General features: G+C 42.4%; 1 protein-coding gene across 2 annotated transcripts in view; it reads left to right on the top strand.

Moving 5' to 3' along the window:
* Positions 1 to 13,911, top strand: part of LOC106566066 (macrophage-stimulating protein receptor) — a 35,160-nt gene extending 21,249 nt beyond the window's left edge. For both annotated transcript variants that reach the window (XM_045691879.1, XM_045691878.1), the window contains exons 8-21: positions 729 to 865; positions 1,047 to 1,226; positions 1,774 to 1,873; positions 1,995 to 2,213; positions 2,508 to 2,654; positions 3,972 to 4,128; positions 6,268 to 6,366; positions 6,451 to 6,651; positions 6,906 to 6,992; positions 7,158 to 7,339; positions 9,686 to 9,795; positions 10,294 to 10,459; positions 10,541 to 10,677; positions 11,259 to 13,911. In XM_045691879.1, the coding sequence (XP_045547835.1) occupies positions 729 to 865; positions 1,047 to 1,226; positions 1,774 to 1,873; positions 1,995 to 2,213; positions 2,508 to 2,654; positions 3,972 to 4,128; positions 6,268 to 6,366; positions 6,451 to 6,651; positions 6,906 to 6,992; positions 7,158 to 7,339; positions 9,686 to 9,795; positions 10,294 to 10,459; positions 10,541 to 10,677; positions 11,259 to 11,493 (2,157 nt within the window). In that variant the 3' untranslated portion in view covers positions 11,494 to 13,911. The remainder of the gene's footprint in view (positions 1 to 728; positions 866 to 1,046; positions 1,227 to 1,773; positions 1,874 to 1,994; positions 2,214 to 2,507; positions 2,655 to 3,971; positions 4,129 to 6,267; positions 6,367 to 6,450; positions 6,652 to 6,905; positions 6,993 to 7,157; positions 7,340 to 9,685; positions 9,796 to 10,293; positions 10,460 to 10,540; positions 10,678 to 11,258) is intronic.
* Positions 13,912 to 15,054: the final 1,143 nt, after the last annotated feature.

The raw sequence follows: 15,054 nt of genomic DNA, 5'->3' as shown, positions 1-15,054 counted from the left end.
AGGAAACCTGGCACCATCCCTACGGTGAAGGCATGGTGGTGGTAGCATCATGCTGTGGGGATGTTTTTCAGCGGCAGGGACTGGGATACTATTCAGGGTCAAGGGAAAGTACAGAGAGATCCTTGATGAAAACCTGCTCCAAAGCGCTCAGGACCTCAGATTGGGGTGAAGGTTCACCTTCCAACTGGACAACGACCCTAAGCACACAGCCAAGACAACGCAGGAGTGGCTTCGGGACAAGTCTCTGAATGTCCTTGAGTGGCCCAACCAGAGCCCAGACTTGAACCCGATCGAACATCTCTGGAGGGACCTGAAAATAGCTGTGCAGCAATGCTCCCCATCCAACCTGACAGAGGCTTGAGAGGATCTACAGAGAAGAATGGGAGAAACTCTACAAATACAGGTGTGCCAAGCTTGTAGCATCATACCCAAGAAGACTCGAGGCTGTAATCGCTTCCAAAGGTGCTTCAAGAAAGTACTGAGTAAAGGGTCTGAATACTTATGTAAATGTGATATTTCAGTTTTGTACTTTTATAAATTTACCCAAAAATATAAAAACCTGTTCATTTGGGGTATTGTGTGTAGATTGATGAGGAAAAAAACAATTTGATCAATTTTAGAATAAGGCTGTAACGTAACAAAATGTGGAAAAAGTCAAGGGGTCTGAATACTTTCCGAATTAACTGTATATATATTTAATTCATCCCAATGTCTACTTTTCTATCCAGGAGCCAAGTATCACAGAAATCACTCCTGACTACGGGCCTCAAATAGGGGGAACCTTGGTCACAGTGACAGGGCCTCACTTGAATGCTGGAATGATAAAGACTGTGTCTATAGGAAACCAGGACTGCCCCATCAAGAGGTAATTATGGGAATCCACCTCTCTGTTTTCATTGGTTTCTGCTGTGTAATTTGCTCTCTCCAGGTCTCTCATTGGAACTAAATAATGTGTCTCTTTCTTAGTATGTGTCTGTCTGTATCTACGGTATATTAGTGTTCATAATATTATGTTTTTGTCCCATTTGTTACGCTCTCTCTGCCAGTGTCACTGAGGGTACTGGGACCATGTCCTCCATAGTCTGCCTGTCCAAAGGGTTGGCAGTGGTGAAGAAGGTGCCTGTCAGGGTTTTCATTGACAAATCCCAAGTGGCTACTACCAAGATGTTTCACTACAAGAAGAACCCTGTGATCACTGTGATACAGCCAGTCTGCAGCTTCAGAAGGTAGGCCATACTTAATCTTTGTTACCCAGAAGTAAAATTCTCACAATGTTGTCACTTCTCGAATCTGTCCATGAGAGATTAGGCCATACTATACTCACTGGCCAGCTGGCATCATCTGGGTGCTTCAGGGCATAGCTGACTGACAAATGCGCTGCTTTATAGAACTGTAGAAAACAGTTGAAAAGAGAGTTGATTGCAGGCATAGTGTTAGAAACAATGACAGAGCAGCCAGTAATAAGGCAAGTGCATTCAGTGCAGTGCCTACACTTTTAGCTGAGGGAAAACATGCTGTGCAGGAAATGTTCAACCTCTCTTGAGACAATTAGGTAAATCTAAGTGAAGATTTGGCCAACAGAAATAGACATGCTGAGACCTGTTGTGTGTCCATTTGTGGATCTCATTTCAGCAACTGCCACAACTATTTGAAAAATAATAAAGATTAAACTGCAAATAGTGCTGGTTTCCCCTCAATGTACACTCAGCAAAAGTGACCTCTAACACCAAGTCTGTATTTGTTTGTTTTTATTTGTTGAATTGTGTGATTAAGTGGATCCAAAATCATCATAAAAGGCAGTAATCTGGACTCTGCGTACAACACTGTGATCCGCTACAAATCCCACAACCCCTCACAGATGCTTCTGCAGCGTGTAAGTTATCCTCTAGGGTTAACAACTCTGGGCCTCATAAACCTAAGATGGGGGTAAAATCTATGAAATGTGATTAAATTATCCCCAGAATACTGTTATTGACACTTTCAATGTAACCCAGGTCTGCAATGGCACAGCAACCCCCACACGTATGGAGTGCTTCGCCCCTGTTTTCCCCAGGAATGAGACCGACAAGGGCATCATCACTATCAACATGGACGGGGCCAACAAACTTGTGGTGAAGCGCTTCGAATACCAACCAGACGCCAGCATCACCCCCTTTGAGTACGAAGGCAACGTACTCCGCCTGAACCCTGGACAGACTGAGGTTTCCCTGCATGTACGTTCACAATCATACACACAGCTACGTAGTCAGTCAAACAAGTACAGTAACTCTATTCTACAAATGAACAATTGATTGCTGTGTAAATCTGACCATGACTGTTGTTGTACCAGTAGTGTAAGTAGTTGATTTCTTAATTTCTTAGGTCCCAGCAGACAAAGCTGATTGGTGGAAATTACATCATTACAACCAGCTTACAACTAACCCGTTTTGGCCCCTGTAGTAAATAATAACAAGACTCCAATAAGTACCACAATGAGCCAATGAGTCTTGCTCTGCCATGTTCTGCAGCACAACAAGCTGAGTATGGTGAGTCCCTGTATGGAGATTACAATGAGCATTGGAGGTGTGGACTGTGGTGTCCAGGTACTGGACAACGAACTGACCTGCAGGATCCCCAAGAATCTCATCATCCCCAGTGAAGGGTCACCTGTCAGGGTGAGCTACTCTACTTACTGTAATGGTTAACCTAATTGAACTTAACCCTTATTTAACCATTATCATGCCTCCTCTATAGTAAACTAAACTAGGCCATTAGTAACAGCTGTCAGAAAGAAAACAGGTTTTGGGTCAATTCCATTTAAATGAATTGGAATTAGAATTTCAGTTTACTTTGACTGAATTGAAATGGAATTGACCCACAACCTTCTTATGGATAGGGGGCAGTATTTAGAAGTTTGGATGAATGAGGTGCCCAAAGTAAACTGCCTGTTACTCAGGCCCAGAAGCTAGGATATGCATTTAATTGGTAGTATTGGATAGAAAACACTCTAAAGTTTCCAAAACTGTTAAAATAATGTCTGTGAGTATAACAGAACTGATATAGCAGGCGAAAGCCCGAGGAGAATCCATCCGGGAATTTTTTTGTTGTTGAGCTCACCACTCATTATAATGGCTGTCTGTGGGAATATGAATAGAATACCTCCCAGAATCCTAGGGTTTCCAGTAGATGTCAACAGTCTTTAGAAAGAGTTTCAGGCTTGTTTTTTGAAAAATGAGCTAGAATTTGTAGTTTTTCTAAGTGGCTCCCATTTTGGCTGTAGTGTTGTGCTGCGTGTCGGTGAGGGCGCCCACTTCGTTATTTATCTCCGGTAATGAACATACTATTCTCCGTCTTAAATGATTTCGTTTATTGACATATTAGGGTACCTGAGGATTGATTAGAAACGTTGTTTTACTTGTTTGGACAAAGTTTATTGGTAACTTTCGGGATTCATTTGTGTGCATTTTGAACAAGGGAAACCGGTGGATTACTGAGTCAAGCACGCCAACTAAACAGACTTTTTTGGGATATAAAGAAGGACTTTATCGAACAAAAGGACCATTTGTTATGTAGCTGGGACCCTTGTGATTGCAACCAGAGGAAGATCTTCAAAGGTAAGTGATTTATTTTATCGCTATTTCTGACTTTCTTGATGCCTCTGCTTGATTGGAAAATGTATGTAATGCTTTTGTATGCGGGGCGCTGTCCTCAGATAAAGCCTTTTTGAAATCTGACAAAGCGGCTGGATTATCAAGAAGTTAAGCTTTTAAACAATGTAAGACACTTGTATTTTCATGAATGTTTAATATTACGAATTTTGTATTTTGAATTTCGCGCTCTGCAATTTCACTGTATGTAGTCGAGGTGGGGCGCTAGCGGCACGCCTATCCCAAGTTAAAAGCAAGCCATCAATCCATGAGTAAACTGGTACTAAAGTAAAGTGATATAAAAACGATCCAAAGGTCTGAGTGATATCCTGGTTTCTGTCCCAGGTGTCTGTGAATGGGCATGCCTATGAGGTGGGCACTGTGGTCTTCTTCAGCAACACTGTCAACACAGTGGGTGTGGTGATGGGGATCTTTGCTGCATTGTGCATTGGCGCTGCCCTGGCTTTCATCACCATGAAACATGTGAGGAGGAAAAAGAAAGGTGAGAACCGTTACTGTCCGTAGGATTTGCTACCATGAGATTACCGTGGGATTGCGTGGGATTCGCTTTCATCTACCAGTACCGTTATTGGAGCTTAATTTTATAACCCTGTTTCAGGGTAACTTTCCTGCAATGTAGGACAGTTTAAACTTGTAGTGTATTTGAGGTTTAAATAGGCTTCTGAAGTTTGTAATTTCCACTTTGAAATTTCAGATTTGAGAAAAGTGTATCAACCTATAAAAATATTCCATGAGTTATAATCCACATAACAATATAAATGTCCTGTTGCTGCAGAATATTTTTCCTGCTGTAGCAAATGGCTCATATTAACATCATACATTTGTACTCTTGTAGTATGTTATCTTCAATTTGCTCACATCTACTAGGTATCTAAAGTTGTTTGCTTTGATTTAAGTATGTACAGTACCAGTCAAAAGTTTGGACACACCTACTAGGTTAAGGGTTTTTCTTTATTTTTACTATTTTCTACATTGTAGAATAATAGTGAAGACATCAAAACTATGAAAGAACACATATGGAATCATGTAGTAACCAAAAAAGTGTTAAACAAATCAAAATATATTTTATTTTTTATATTCTTCAATGTAGCCACCCTTTGCCTTGATGACATCTTTGCACACTCTTGGAATTGTCTCAACCAGCTTCACCTGGAATGCTTTCCATAGGTCTTGAAGGAGTTCCTACATATGTTGAGCACTTGTTGGCTGCTTTTCCTTCACTCTGCGGTCCAATTCATCCCAAACCATCTCAATTGGGTTGAGGCCAGGTGATTGTGGAGGCCAGGTCATCTGATGCAGCACTCCATCACTCTCGTTCTTGTTCAAATAGCCCTTACACAGCCTGGAGGTGTGTTGGGTCATTTTCCTATTGAAAACAAATGATAGTCCCACTAAGCGCAAACCAGACGGGATGGCATACTACTGCACAATGCTGTGGCAGCCATGCTGGTTAATTGTGACTTGAATTATAAATAAATCACAGACACTGTCACCAGCATAGCACCATCACACCCCCTCCTCCATGCTTCACGGTGGGAACCACACATGTGGAGATCATCCGTTCACCTACTCTGTGTCTCACAAAGACACGACAGTTGGAACCAAAAATCTCAAATTTGGACTCTTCAGACCAAAGGACAGATTTCCACCGGTTTAATGTCCATTGCTCCGGTTTCTTGGACCAAGCAAGCCTCTCCTTTATTAGTGGTTTCTTTGCAGCAATTCGACCATGAAGGCCAGAGTCACCCAGTCTCCTCTGAAGAGTTGATGTTGAGATTTGTCTCTTACTGGAACACTGTGAAGCATTTATTTGGGCTGCAATTTCTGTGGCTGGGTATTCCTTTCCTGTGGCGGTCCTCATGAGAGCCAGTTTCATCATAGCGCTTGCTGGTTTTTGCGACTGCACTGACATTTTTCAGATTGACTGACCTTCATGTCTTAAAGTAATGATGGACTGTCGTTTCTCTTTGCTTATTTGAGCTGTTCTTGCCATAATAATGGACTTGGTCTTTTACCAAATAGGGCTATCTTCTGTATACCACCCCTACATTGTCACAACACAACTGATTGGCTCAAATGCATTAGGAAGGAAAGACATTTCACAAATGTATTTTTAATAAGGCACACCTGTTCATTGAAATGCCTTCCAGGTGACTACAGTACCTAATGAAGCTGGTTGAGAGAATGCCAAGAGTGTGCAAAGCTGTCATTAAGGCAAAATGTAGCTACTTTGAAGAGTCTAAAATCTAAAATATATTTAGATTTGTTTAACACTTTTTAACAATAAAGAAAAACCCTGGAATGAGTAGGTGTGTCCAAACTTTTGACTGGTACTGTATATTACTGGATCTATACACTATTTGCCTGATGACTCAAACTGAATTCTTCCGCTGGTCTATGTTCACTACATACTTCAGTCTGAGCCTCCCATCGTTGAAGTTGTTTCTGGGGAAGTCAAAATGAGGGGTGTTGTACAAAACAAATTCATAAGCGATTGGATCATCTCTAACCAATCAACGCCAATGACGAATTTTCAAATGCCGCTTTACCCATGTGTGTTCTGTGTTCAAACTTTTGACTGGTTCTGTATATGACAATGTTATTAATTGTGTTGATTTAGAAATTTCAGTCAATGTAGAGACTCGTTTAGCAAGGATGTCCGCCCGCAGAAGAATAAGCAGCAACCCTGACCTATCCCCCACAGGTGACTACAGACGAGGTGAGACCCTTATTGTGATCATTGATTATGATTCATCAATCTTGTTATTCATATTCATTCATCAATGTTTCCTCTGTTCTCCAGACCTGTCCTACCAGCCGAGCCAGACGACAGGCTCAGGAGGGATAACCTTCCATGGCCTGGTCTACACTGCCACCTTTGACCCCTTGGCCGTGCCTCTGATCTCATTGGACACCCTGAAACCTGAGCTCCTGGAGGAGGTCAGAGACGTCCTGATCCCAGCCGACACGGTCAACATTCACCACAACCAGATCATTGGTAAAGGTATGGATAGACCGGTCCCAGATTTGTTGGTGCTGTCTTGCCGACTCCTATTGTCATTGTCATGCCAAACTAATCAGGACCTCCTTAGATACTGAGAGAAGAAACATATTTCTGGTAGTCAGCTTCAATTCATTAGAGTCCATCCATTTCTATTTCCACTCAATCACATGCTCATATTTTTTTCATTTACAAGTATGTAACTAGACTAGAGCAATATCCCCAAAAAACACTGATGTAATTTTGTTGTTATTCAGGTAATTTTGGGACTGTGTACCATGGCTACCTAACAGACAACAAGAACCAAGAACAGTTAATCCACTGTGCTGTTAAAGCATTGAACAGTAAGTTGATTATTTACATTTTGAGCCCTCTTGTGATAAACAACTATGCTAGTCATTTGCTGAGTGTATATCCTGCTAGTTTCATGTAGAACAATGCTCTCGTGCTCTCTCTCGCGCTCTCTCTCGCGCTCTCTCTCGCAATCTCTCGCTCTTTCTCACTCTCAGGGATCACAGCCCTGGAGGAGGTGGAGCAGTTCCTGAGAGAGGGCATCCTGATGAAGGAGTTCCACCACACCAACGTTCTGTCCCTGCTGGGCATTATTCTGCCCCAGGAGGGGCTCCCCCTGGTGGTGCTGCCCTATATGAAATATGGAGACCTGCGCCACTTTATACGCTGTGAAAGGAGGGTAAGTCAGCCTATAGGGCCTTTCTTTGTCAAAGTAAATGGACAGAATCACCAGATTTAACTGATACTTAACCTTTTTCACCAGTGTACTGAAGATTACTGCAAGTGCTTTGGTTTTATTAACTCTTAAGTATCCACCCCCCTTTTTTTTTTTTTCACCTAAAATGACATACTGCCTGTAGCTCAGGACTTGAAGTAACCATGTGAAATGAAACACTTTGAAGTCTGTGGAAATGTGAAATTAATGTAGGAGAATATATAACACATCTGGTAAAAGACAATGCAAAGAAAAAAACGCAATTTTTTGTATTATCACCTTTGAAATGCAAGAGAATGGCCATAATGTACACTGCTCAAAAAAATAAAGGGAACACTAAAATAACACATCCTAGATCTGAATGAATGACATTTTTTCTTTACATAGTTGAATGTGCTGACAACAAAATCACACAAAAATAATCAATGGAAATCCAATTTATCAACCCATGGAGGTCTGGATTTGGAGTCACACTCAAAATGAAAGTGGAAAACTACACTACAGGCTGATCCAACTTTGATGTAATGTCCTTAAAACAAGTCAAAATGAGGCTCAGTAGTGTGTGTGGCCTCCACGTGCCTGTATGACCTCCCTACAATGCCTGGGCATGCTCCTGATGAGGTGGCGGATGGTCTCCTGAGGGATCTCCTCCCAGACCTGGACTAAAGCATCCGCCAACTCCTGGACAGTCTCTGGTGCAACGTGGCGTTGGTGGATGGAGCGAGACATGATGTCCCAGATGTGCTCAATTGGATTCAGGTCTGGGGAACGGGCGGGCCAGTCCAAACATCAATGCCTTCCTCTTGCAGGAACTGCTGACACACTCCAGCCACATGAGGTATAGCATTGTCTTACATTAGGAGGAACCCAGGGCCAACCGCACCAGCATATGGTCTCACAAGGGGTCTGAGGATCTCATCTCGGTACCTAATGGCAGTCAGGCTACCTCTGGTGAGCACATGGAGGGCTGTGCGGCCCCCCAAAGAAATGCCACCCCACACCATGACTGACCCACCACCAAACCGGTCATGCTGGAGGATGTTGCAGGCAGCAGAACGTTTTCCACGGCGTCTCCAGACTCTGTCACGTCTGTCACATGTGCTCAGTGTGAACCTGCTTTCATCTGTGAAGAGCACAGGGCGCCAGTGGCGAATTTGCCAATCTTGGTGTTCTCTGGCAAATGCCAAACGTCCTGCACGGTGTTGGGCTGTAAGCACAACCCCCACCTGTGGACGTCGGGCCCTCATACCACCCTCATGGAGTCTGTTTCTGACCGTTTGAGCAGACACATGCACATTTGTGGCCTGCTGGAGGTCATTTTGCAGGGCTCTGGCAGTGCTCCTCCTGCTCCTCCTTGCACAAAGGCGGAGGTAGCGGTCCTGCTGCTGGGTTGTTGCCCTCCTACGGCCTCCTCCACGTCTCCTGATGTACTGGCCTGTCTCCTGGTAGCGCCTCCATACTCTGGACACTACGCTGACAGACACAGCAAACCTTCTTGCCACAGCTCGCATTGATGTGCCATCCTGGATGAGCTGCACTACCTGAGCCACTTGTGTGGGTTGTAGACTCCGTCTCATGCTACCACTAGAGTGAAAGCACCGCCAGCATTCAAAAGTGACCAAAACATCAGCCAGGAAGCATAGGAACTGAGAAGTGGTCTGTGGTCACCACCTGCAGAACCACTCCTTTATTGGGGGTGTCTTGCTAATTGCCTATAATTTCCACCTGTTGTCTATTCCATTTTCACAACAGCATGTGAAATGTATTGTCAATCAGTGTTGCTTCCTAAGTGGACAGTTTGATTTCACAGAAGTGTGATTGACTTGGAGTTACATTGTGTTGTTTAAGTGTTCCCTTTATTTTTTTTGAGCAGTGTATTAATCCAGCCCAGGTGCAATTTAGATTTTGGCCACTAGATGGCTGCAGTGTTTGTGCAACGTTTTAGACTGATCCAATGAACCATTGCATTTCTGTTAAAACATTTTCAAGACTGCCCACATGTGCCTAATTAATTTATGAATCACTTTTCAACTACATAACTGTGCACTCTCCTCAAACAATAGCATGGTTTTCTTTCACTGTAATAGCTACTGTAAATTGGACAGTGCATTTAGATTAACAAGAATTTAAGCTTTCTGCCAATATCAGGTATGTCTATGTTTTGGGAAATGTTCTTGTTACTTACAACCTCATGCTAATTGCGTTAGCCTACATTAGCTCAACCGTCCCGTGGGGGACCCACCGATCCTGTAGAGGTTTTAATGATATCTCACCAACGACTCCTGTGCTACTCTTTCTCTCCTCCTCCAGAACCCAATGGTGAAAGACCTGATTGGCTTTGGGCTGCAAGTTGCCAAAGGGATGGAGTACCTGGCCCAGAAGAAGTTTGTACACAGAGACCTGGCAGCTAGGAATTGCATGTAAGTCAAGGGCAGCCCTGTCACTCATACCTTTTGGACACGCCAACACACACAAAAACACTCACTACTGACTCTAAACCCACCCACTCACATACAATCATCATATACGCTGCTGCTACTTGGTTTATCATATATCCTGATACTAGTCACCATACCCCTATACATACAGTATTTACATCTATCGAGCCAGTATCCCTGCACATTATAAATATGGTACTAGAACTGACTGACCCTCTCTATATTATGCTTACTTACTTTCTTGTGTTCTTCTTATTTTTATTTATTGTGTTTTTGTTCTACCTTATGTTATTTTTAGTGTTACATTGTTATTGATTACTGCATTGTTGAGTTTGCAGCTGGCAAGAAAGGCATTTCACTGTGCTCGTGCATGTGACATTATAAGTTGAAACTAATGTAAAGACTATTTCTCAGTCCAGGACCTGGCAGTCCCATCTTTAAAATCTGTCTATTATCATCTATTATCTATTGTCTCTTTAGGCTTGATGAAACGTTCACGGTGAAGGTGGCAGACTTCGGCATGGCCAGAGATGTCTTTGACAAAGAGTACTACAGCATCCAGTACCACAAGAAGGCCAAGCTGCCAGTCAAGTGGATGGCCATAGAGAGCCTGCAGACACAGAAGTTCACCACTAAGTCAGACGTGGTGAGTGGACATGGCCTTAGTTAGCATACTCTGTATACTTGATCTGTCTTGACTCTAGCTCTTTACCCCTTGTCTTCACAGTGGTCATTTGGGGTCCTGATGTGGGAGCTGTTGACCAGAGGAGCTAGCCCCTATCCTGAAGTGGACCCCTATGACATCACTCAATTCCTGTTGAAGGGGCGCAGGCTTCCCCAGCCACAGTTCTGCCCTGATGTCCTGTAAGTGGTTCTGGGCTCAGAATTTGAAAAAATTATCTCAGATTAGCTTGGTTGTTGATGGCAGTTGTTGTTTTTCTAGGAACTCTTGGTTGTTGACGGCGGTTGTTGTTTTTCTAGGAACTCTTGGTTGTTGATGGCAGTTGTTGTTTTTCTAGGAACTCTTGGTTGTTGATGGCAGTTGTTGTTTTTCTAGGAACTCTTGGTTGTTGACGGAGGTTGTTGTTTTTCTAGGAACTCTTGGTTGTTGACGGAGGTTGTTGTTTTTCTAGGAACTCTTGGTTGTTGACGGAGGTTGTTGTTTTTCTAGGAACTCTTGGTTGTTGACGGAGGTTGTTGTTTTTCTAGGAACTCTTGGTTGTTGACGGAGGTTGTTGTTTTTCTAGGAACTCTTGGTTGTTGACGGAGGTTGTTGTTTTTCTAGGAACTCTTGGTTGTTGACGGAGGTTGTTGTTTTTCTAGGAACTCTTGGTTGTTGACGGAGGTTGTTGTTTTTCTAGGAACTCTTGGTTGTTGACGGCGGTTGCCATTGCTCTACAGCTTCTCTGTCTTGGTTGTTGATGGCTGCTGTTGTTTCTCTACAGGTACTCAATCATGCTGGAGTGCTGGGACCCGGAGCCGGAGCTCAGGCCTGATTTCCACACGCTGGACCAGGAGGTCCTGGAGATCTGGTCCTGCCTGGAGGGAGAGCACTACATCAGCCTTAAGGTGACCTACGTCAACCTGGACCAGCCACGGCCCTACCCAGCCCTGACCGCCTCCGCTGACGAGGCTGAAGCCTCTTCTGGATCAGAGTCAGACAGCGTTATGTCCAACTGACTGGACTCATCAGAACTGACTGGACCACACCAGAACTGACTGGACCAGACCAGAACTGGCCGGACCAGGACAGGGACAGTAGAGAGAGGTCAGAGGGCACTGATGAAAGGCTTCTCCTTTTCCTATCCACGCCGTATGCAGAAATAATCTTGCAGTTCTGTTACTTGAGACTGGATTGGGAAGGAATAAAACATTGACTATTGACTAAATTTGTCCACTTGTGTGAGCAATGACACTGCATTTTAATGGGGTTTCCCCTACCTTGTGAGTACACAAATTATGACTATATCATATTTTTGTGCACTTTTAATGCAGTTTTTTTTTTTTTTAAAGGTAGTTCGAGAAATTGTATTTATGGGACACCAAGTGAACCCTCTCCATGTCTGAAGCACAGCTGTAAATATGAACAAATTAATGTAAATGTCTGAAATGTGGATATGTCATGCTAATTAATGACTATGATTTAAGCTTGACATTAATATGTTTAATAGGATGGATTTCACATTTTTGAGTCAGATTTTGCTAACTTTTTTGCTATGGCTGTGTTTACACACTGATCTTTTTGTCACTATTGGTCTTTTGACCGATCAGATCTTTTGACTATAATGGGCTAAAGATCAGAATTGTGCTGCATGTGTAGACAGTATTCGAGATGGTCATTTGTGTTGATGATCATTTGATTTATGGTATGAAATGTGTCCACTGACCAAACTGGTCAACTTTTCTGCATTTACACAGGCACCCCAATTCTAGTATTTTTTTCACTAACTAATTGGTCTTTTGGCCAATCAGATCTGAAAAAGATCTGATGTGAAAAGATCTTATGTGATTGTCAAAAATGAATTAGCGGCGGGAAAAATCTGAATTGGGCTGCCTGTCAACTCAGCCCTTGAGATTCACAAGGACACACTTCTGAGAGGATAGTTCAGTTAGCCATCCTTATTAATGGGTAAGCTTTAAATTGCCCTTCCTCTTCAGAGAAAATAATAATAGGAATACTAGTTGATACTCAGTTCAACTGTCACACCCCATCAGAACCATAAATATAAGCTTGTTTTACTCCATTGTTTGTAAACAATGTAATTTTAAACAAACACTGTATAGCCTCAAAACATGGTTAAAACTATACTTTTGATATCATGGATGGTCAGTCCTTGTATTCATAGCTTTGAGAGTGGTTAAAATTCTCCAGCCCCATCCCTCAGCTGTTTACCAAAACAAGTAGGGGGTGGCTGCTTTGTTGTTGTTTGAACTGCGGATTGCCCATTTAACTCAGAGCTGAAGTATGCCCCTCATTTCATACTGCTTGTTAGTCTTTGAATCCATCACTAGAGGTCAGTAAAAACCTTTGTCACGAGTACTTTTGCTGCAGTATTCTGCACGTCATCAGACCAAGGTACACGCCAGAACTTTGTTACAACAATCTATGTTTCACACTACAATGCTTAAAGGAGATAAGAGGGATGTTTACTTTGTCTGCATAAGGAACTGGTTATGATTGGCGCTGGCAGACTGTTGTCTGTACTGAAATCTCAGGACACCCTATAGCCTTAGTTCTCTTTTTTATTTCAGTCACTAGATGTGTAATCCCCAACTGTGTTTATCTTGTGGATTGTTTTAGTGACATCAATCAGAAAACACAAGTCTACGTTTGTATCAACATGAAGAAAGTAAAACATTAGATTTAACACAGCCAATCAGATGACTAGTTTCTGTACAGTAGCCATGAATACAGGTGTTCATGAGAGATGTGTTTTGGGTTATTGCTGAAGGGTTTGAAGTATTTCACAGACTTCTGGGCTCTCTCCTCTGTGCCTCCCACTGAGCAGAGCTGGAGATACTCTCACTGCAGAGATGATAATAGGTTTACCTGTCATAAACACCAGCACACTGTGGAGCTATTGTAAAGAGCAGCCTCTTAATATGCTATGTGTGTGTGTGTTTGTGTGTGCAAATGTGTGAGGGTGTTTATGTTTATGTTAACCTTTTCAATTGGGCACTCTTGAAAGCTTGCTCAGTGGTCTTCGAAAAGGAAAAGGTTGACGACCTGCGCTGTACACCATATTACAGTTTCATATTTTGACAGAATGCAACAATAGGTTAACTTTGGTATGAAGAGGCTTTTATGTAAACAGTTCCACATAATGTTCCACTGTGTTGTAGGCTACAGTTTTGAATTATGCTTTTCTACAATGTCCTTGAGACAAGTATTTCTTTAATTCAATCTGGAATGGCGATCAGAGAAATGCTGTTAATGCTATAATGGCTGATGTACTAACTTAGATTTTTTGTTTGATTTATCAGGCTCCCCATCTGCTGATCTAATGGTGAGAGCTACTCTTACTGGGGTTCGACACATAACGGAAAAAACATTACAGACAAAATACTTTACAATTTGCATACATTTAAAAACATGAACATGTAGTGTGTGTGTGTGTGTGTATCTATCAGTTACATGTGTCAGTACCTACACACAACAAGTAGGTCACAAGCAGGAGAGGCGTTGTGCCGTGAGGTGTTGCTTTATTTGTTTTTTGAAACCAGGTTTGCTGTTCACTTGCACTATATAAGATGGAAGGGAGTTCCATGCACTCATGGCTCTGTATAACACTGTACGTTTCCTTGAATTTGTTCTGGATCTGGGGACTGTCAATAGACCCCTGGTGACATGTCTGGTGGGGTAAGCTTGTGTGTCAGTGCTGTGTGTAAGTTGACTATGCAAACAATTTGGAATTTCCAACACATGAATGTTTCTTATAAAAACAAGAAGTGACAAAGTCAATCTTTCCTCAACTCTTAGCGAAGAGATACTGACATGCATAGCATTAATATTAGCCCTCTGATTACAATGAAGAGCAAGACGTGCTGCTCTGTTCTCGGCCAGCTGCAGCTTAACAAGTTCCTTCTTTGCAGCACATGACCATATGACTGGACGATAATCAAGATAAGATCAAACTAGAGCCTGCATTTCTTGCTTTGTGGAGTGTGGTGTCAAAAAAGCAGAGCATCTCTTTATTACGGACAGACCTCTCCCCATCTTTACAACCATTGAATCTATATGTTTTGACCATGACAGTTTCCAGTCAAAGATGACACCAAGTAATTTAGTCTACTCAACTTTCTCAACAGCCACACCATGCATTACAAATTCAGCTGAGGTCTAGAGTTAGGGAATGATTTGTACAAAATACAATGCTCTTAGTTTTAGAGATGTTCATGACCAGTTTATTACTGAATATCTGTTCCAAAACAGACTGCAACTCTGTTAAGGGTTTCAGTGACTTCATTAGCTGTGGTTGCTGATGTGTATATGGTTGAATCATCAGCACACAAGGACACACATGTTTGTTTAATGCCAGTGGCAGGTCATTGGTAAAAATAGAAAAGAGTAGAGGGCCTAGAGAGCTGACCTGCGGTACACCACACTTTACATGTTTGATATTTATTAGAGAAGCTTCCATTAAAGAAAACCCTCTTAGTTCTATTCAATAGATAGCTCTGAATCCACAATATGGTTGAAAAGCCATAACACATACGTTCTCTCAACAACAGGTTATGGTC

The sequence above is a fragment of the Salmo salar genome, chromosome ssa12 (assembly GCF_905237065.1).
Source record: "Salmo salar chromosome ssa12, Ssal_v3.1, whole genome shotgun sequence".
NCBI classification, from domain to species: Eukaryota; Metazoa; Chordata; class Actinopteri; order Salmoniformes; family Salmonidae; genus Salmo; species Salmo salar.
The sequence above is the reverse complement of the archived record's forward strand: the minus strand, read 5'-3'. Positions and strand labels throughout refer to the sequence as shown.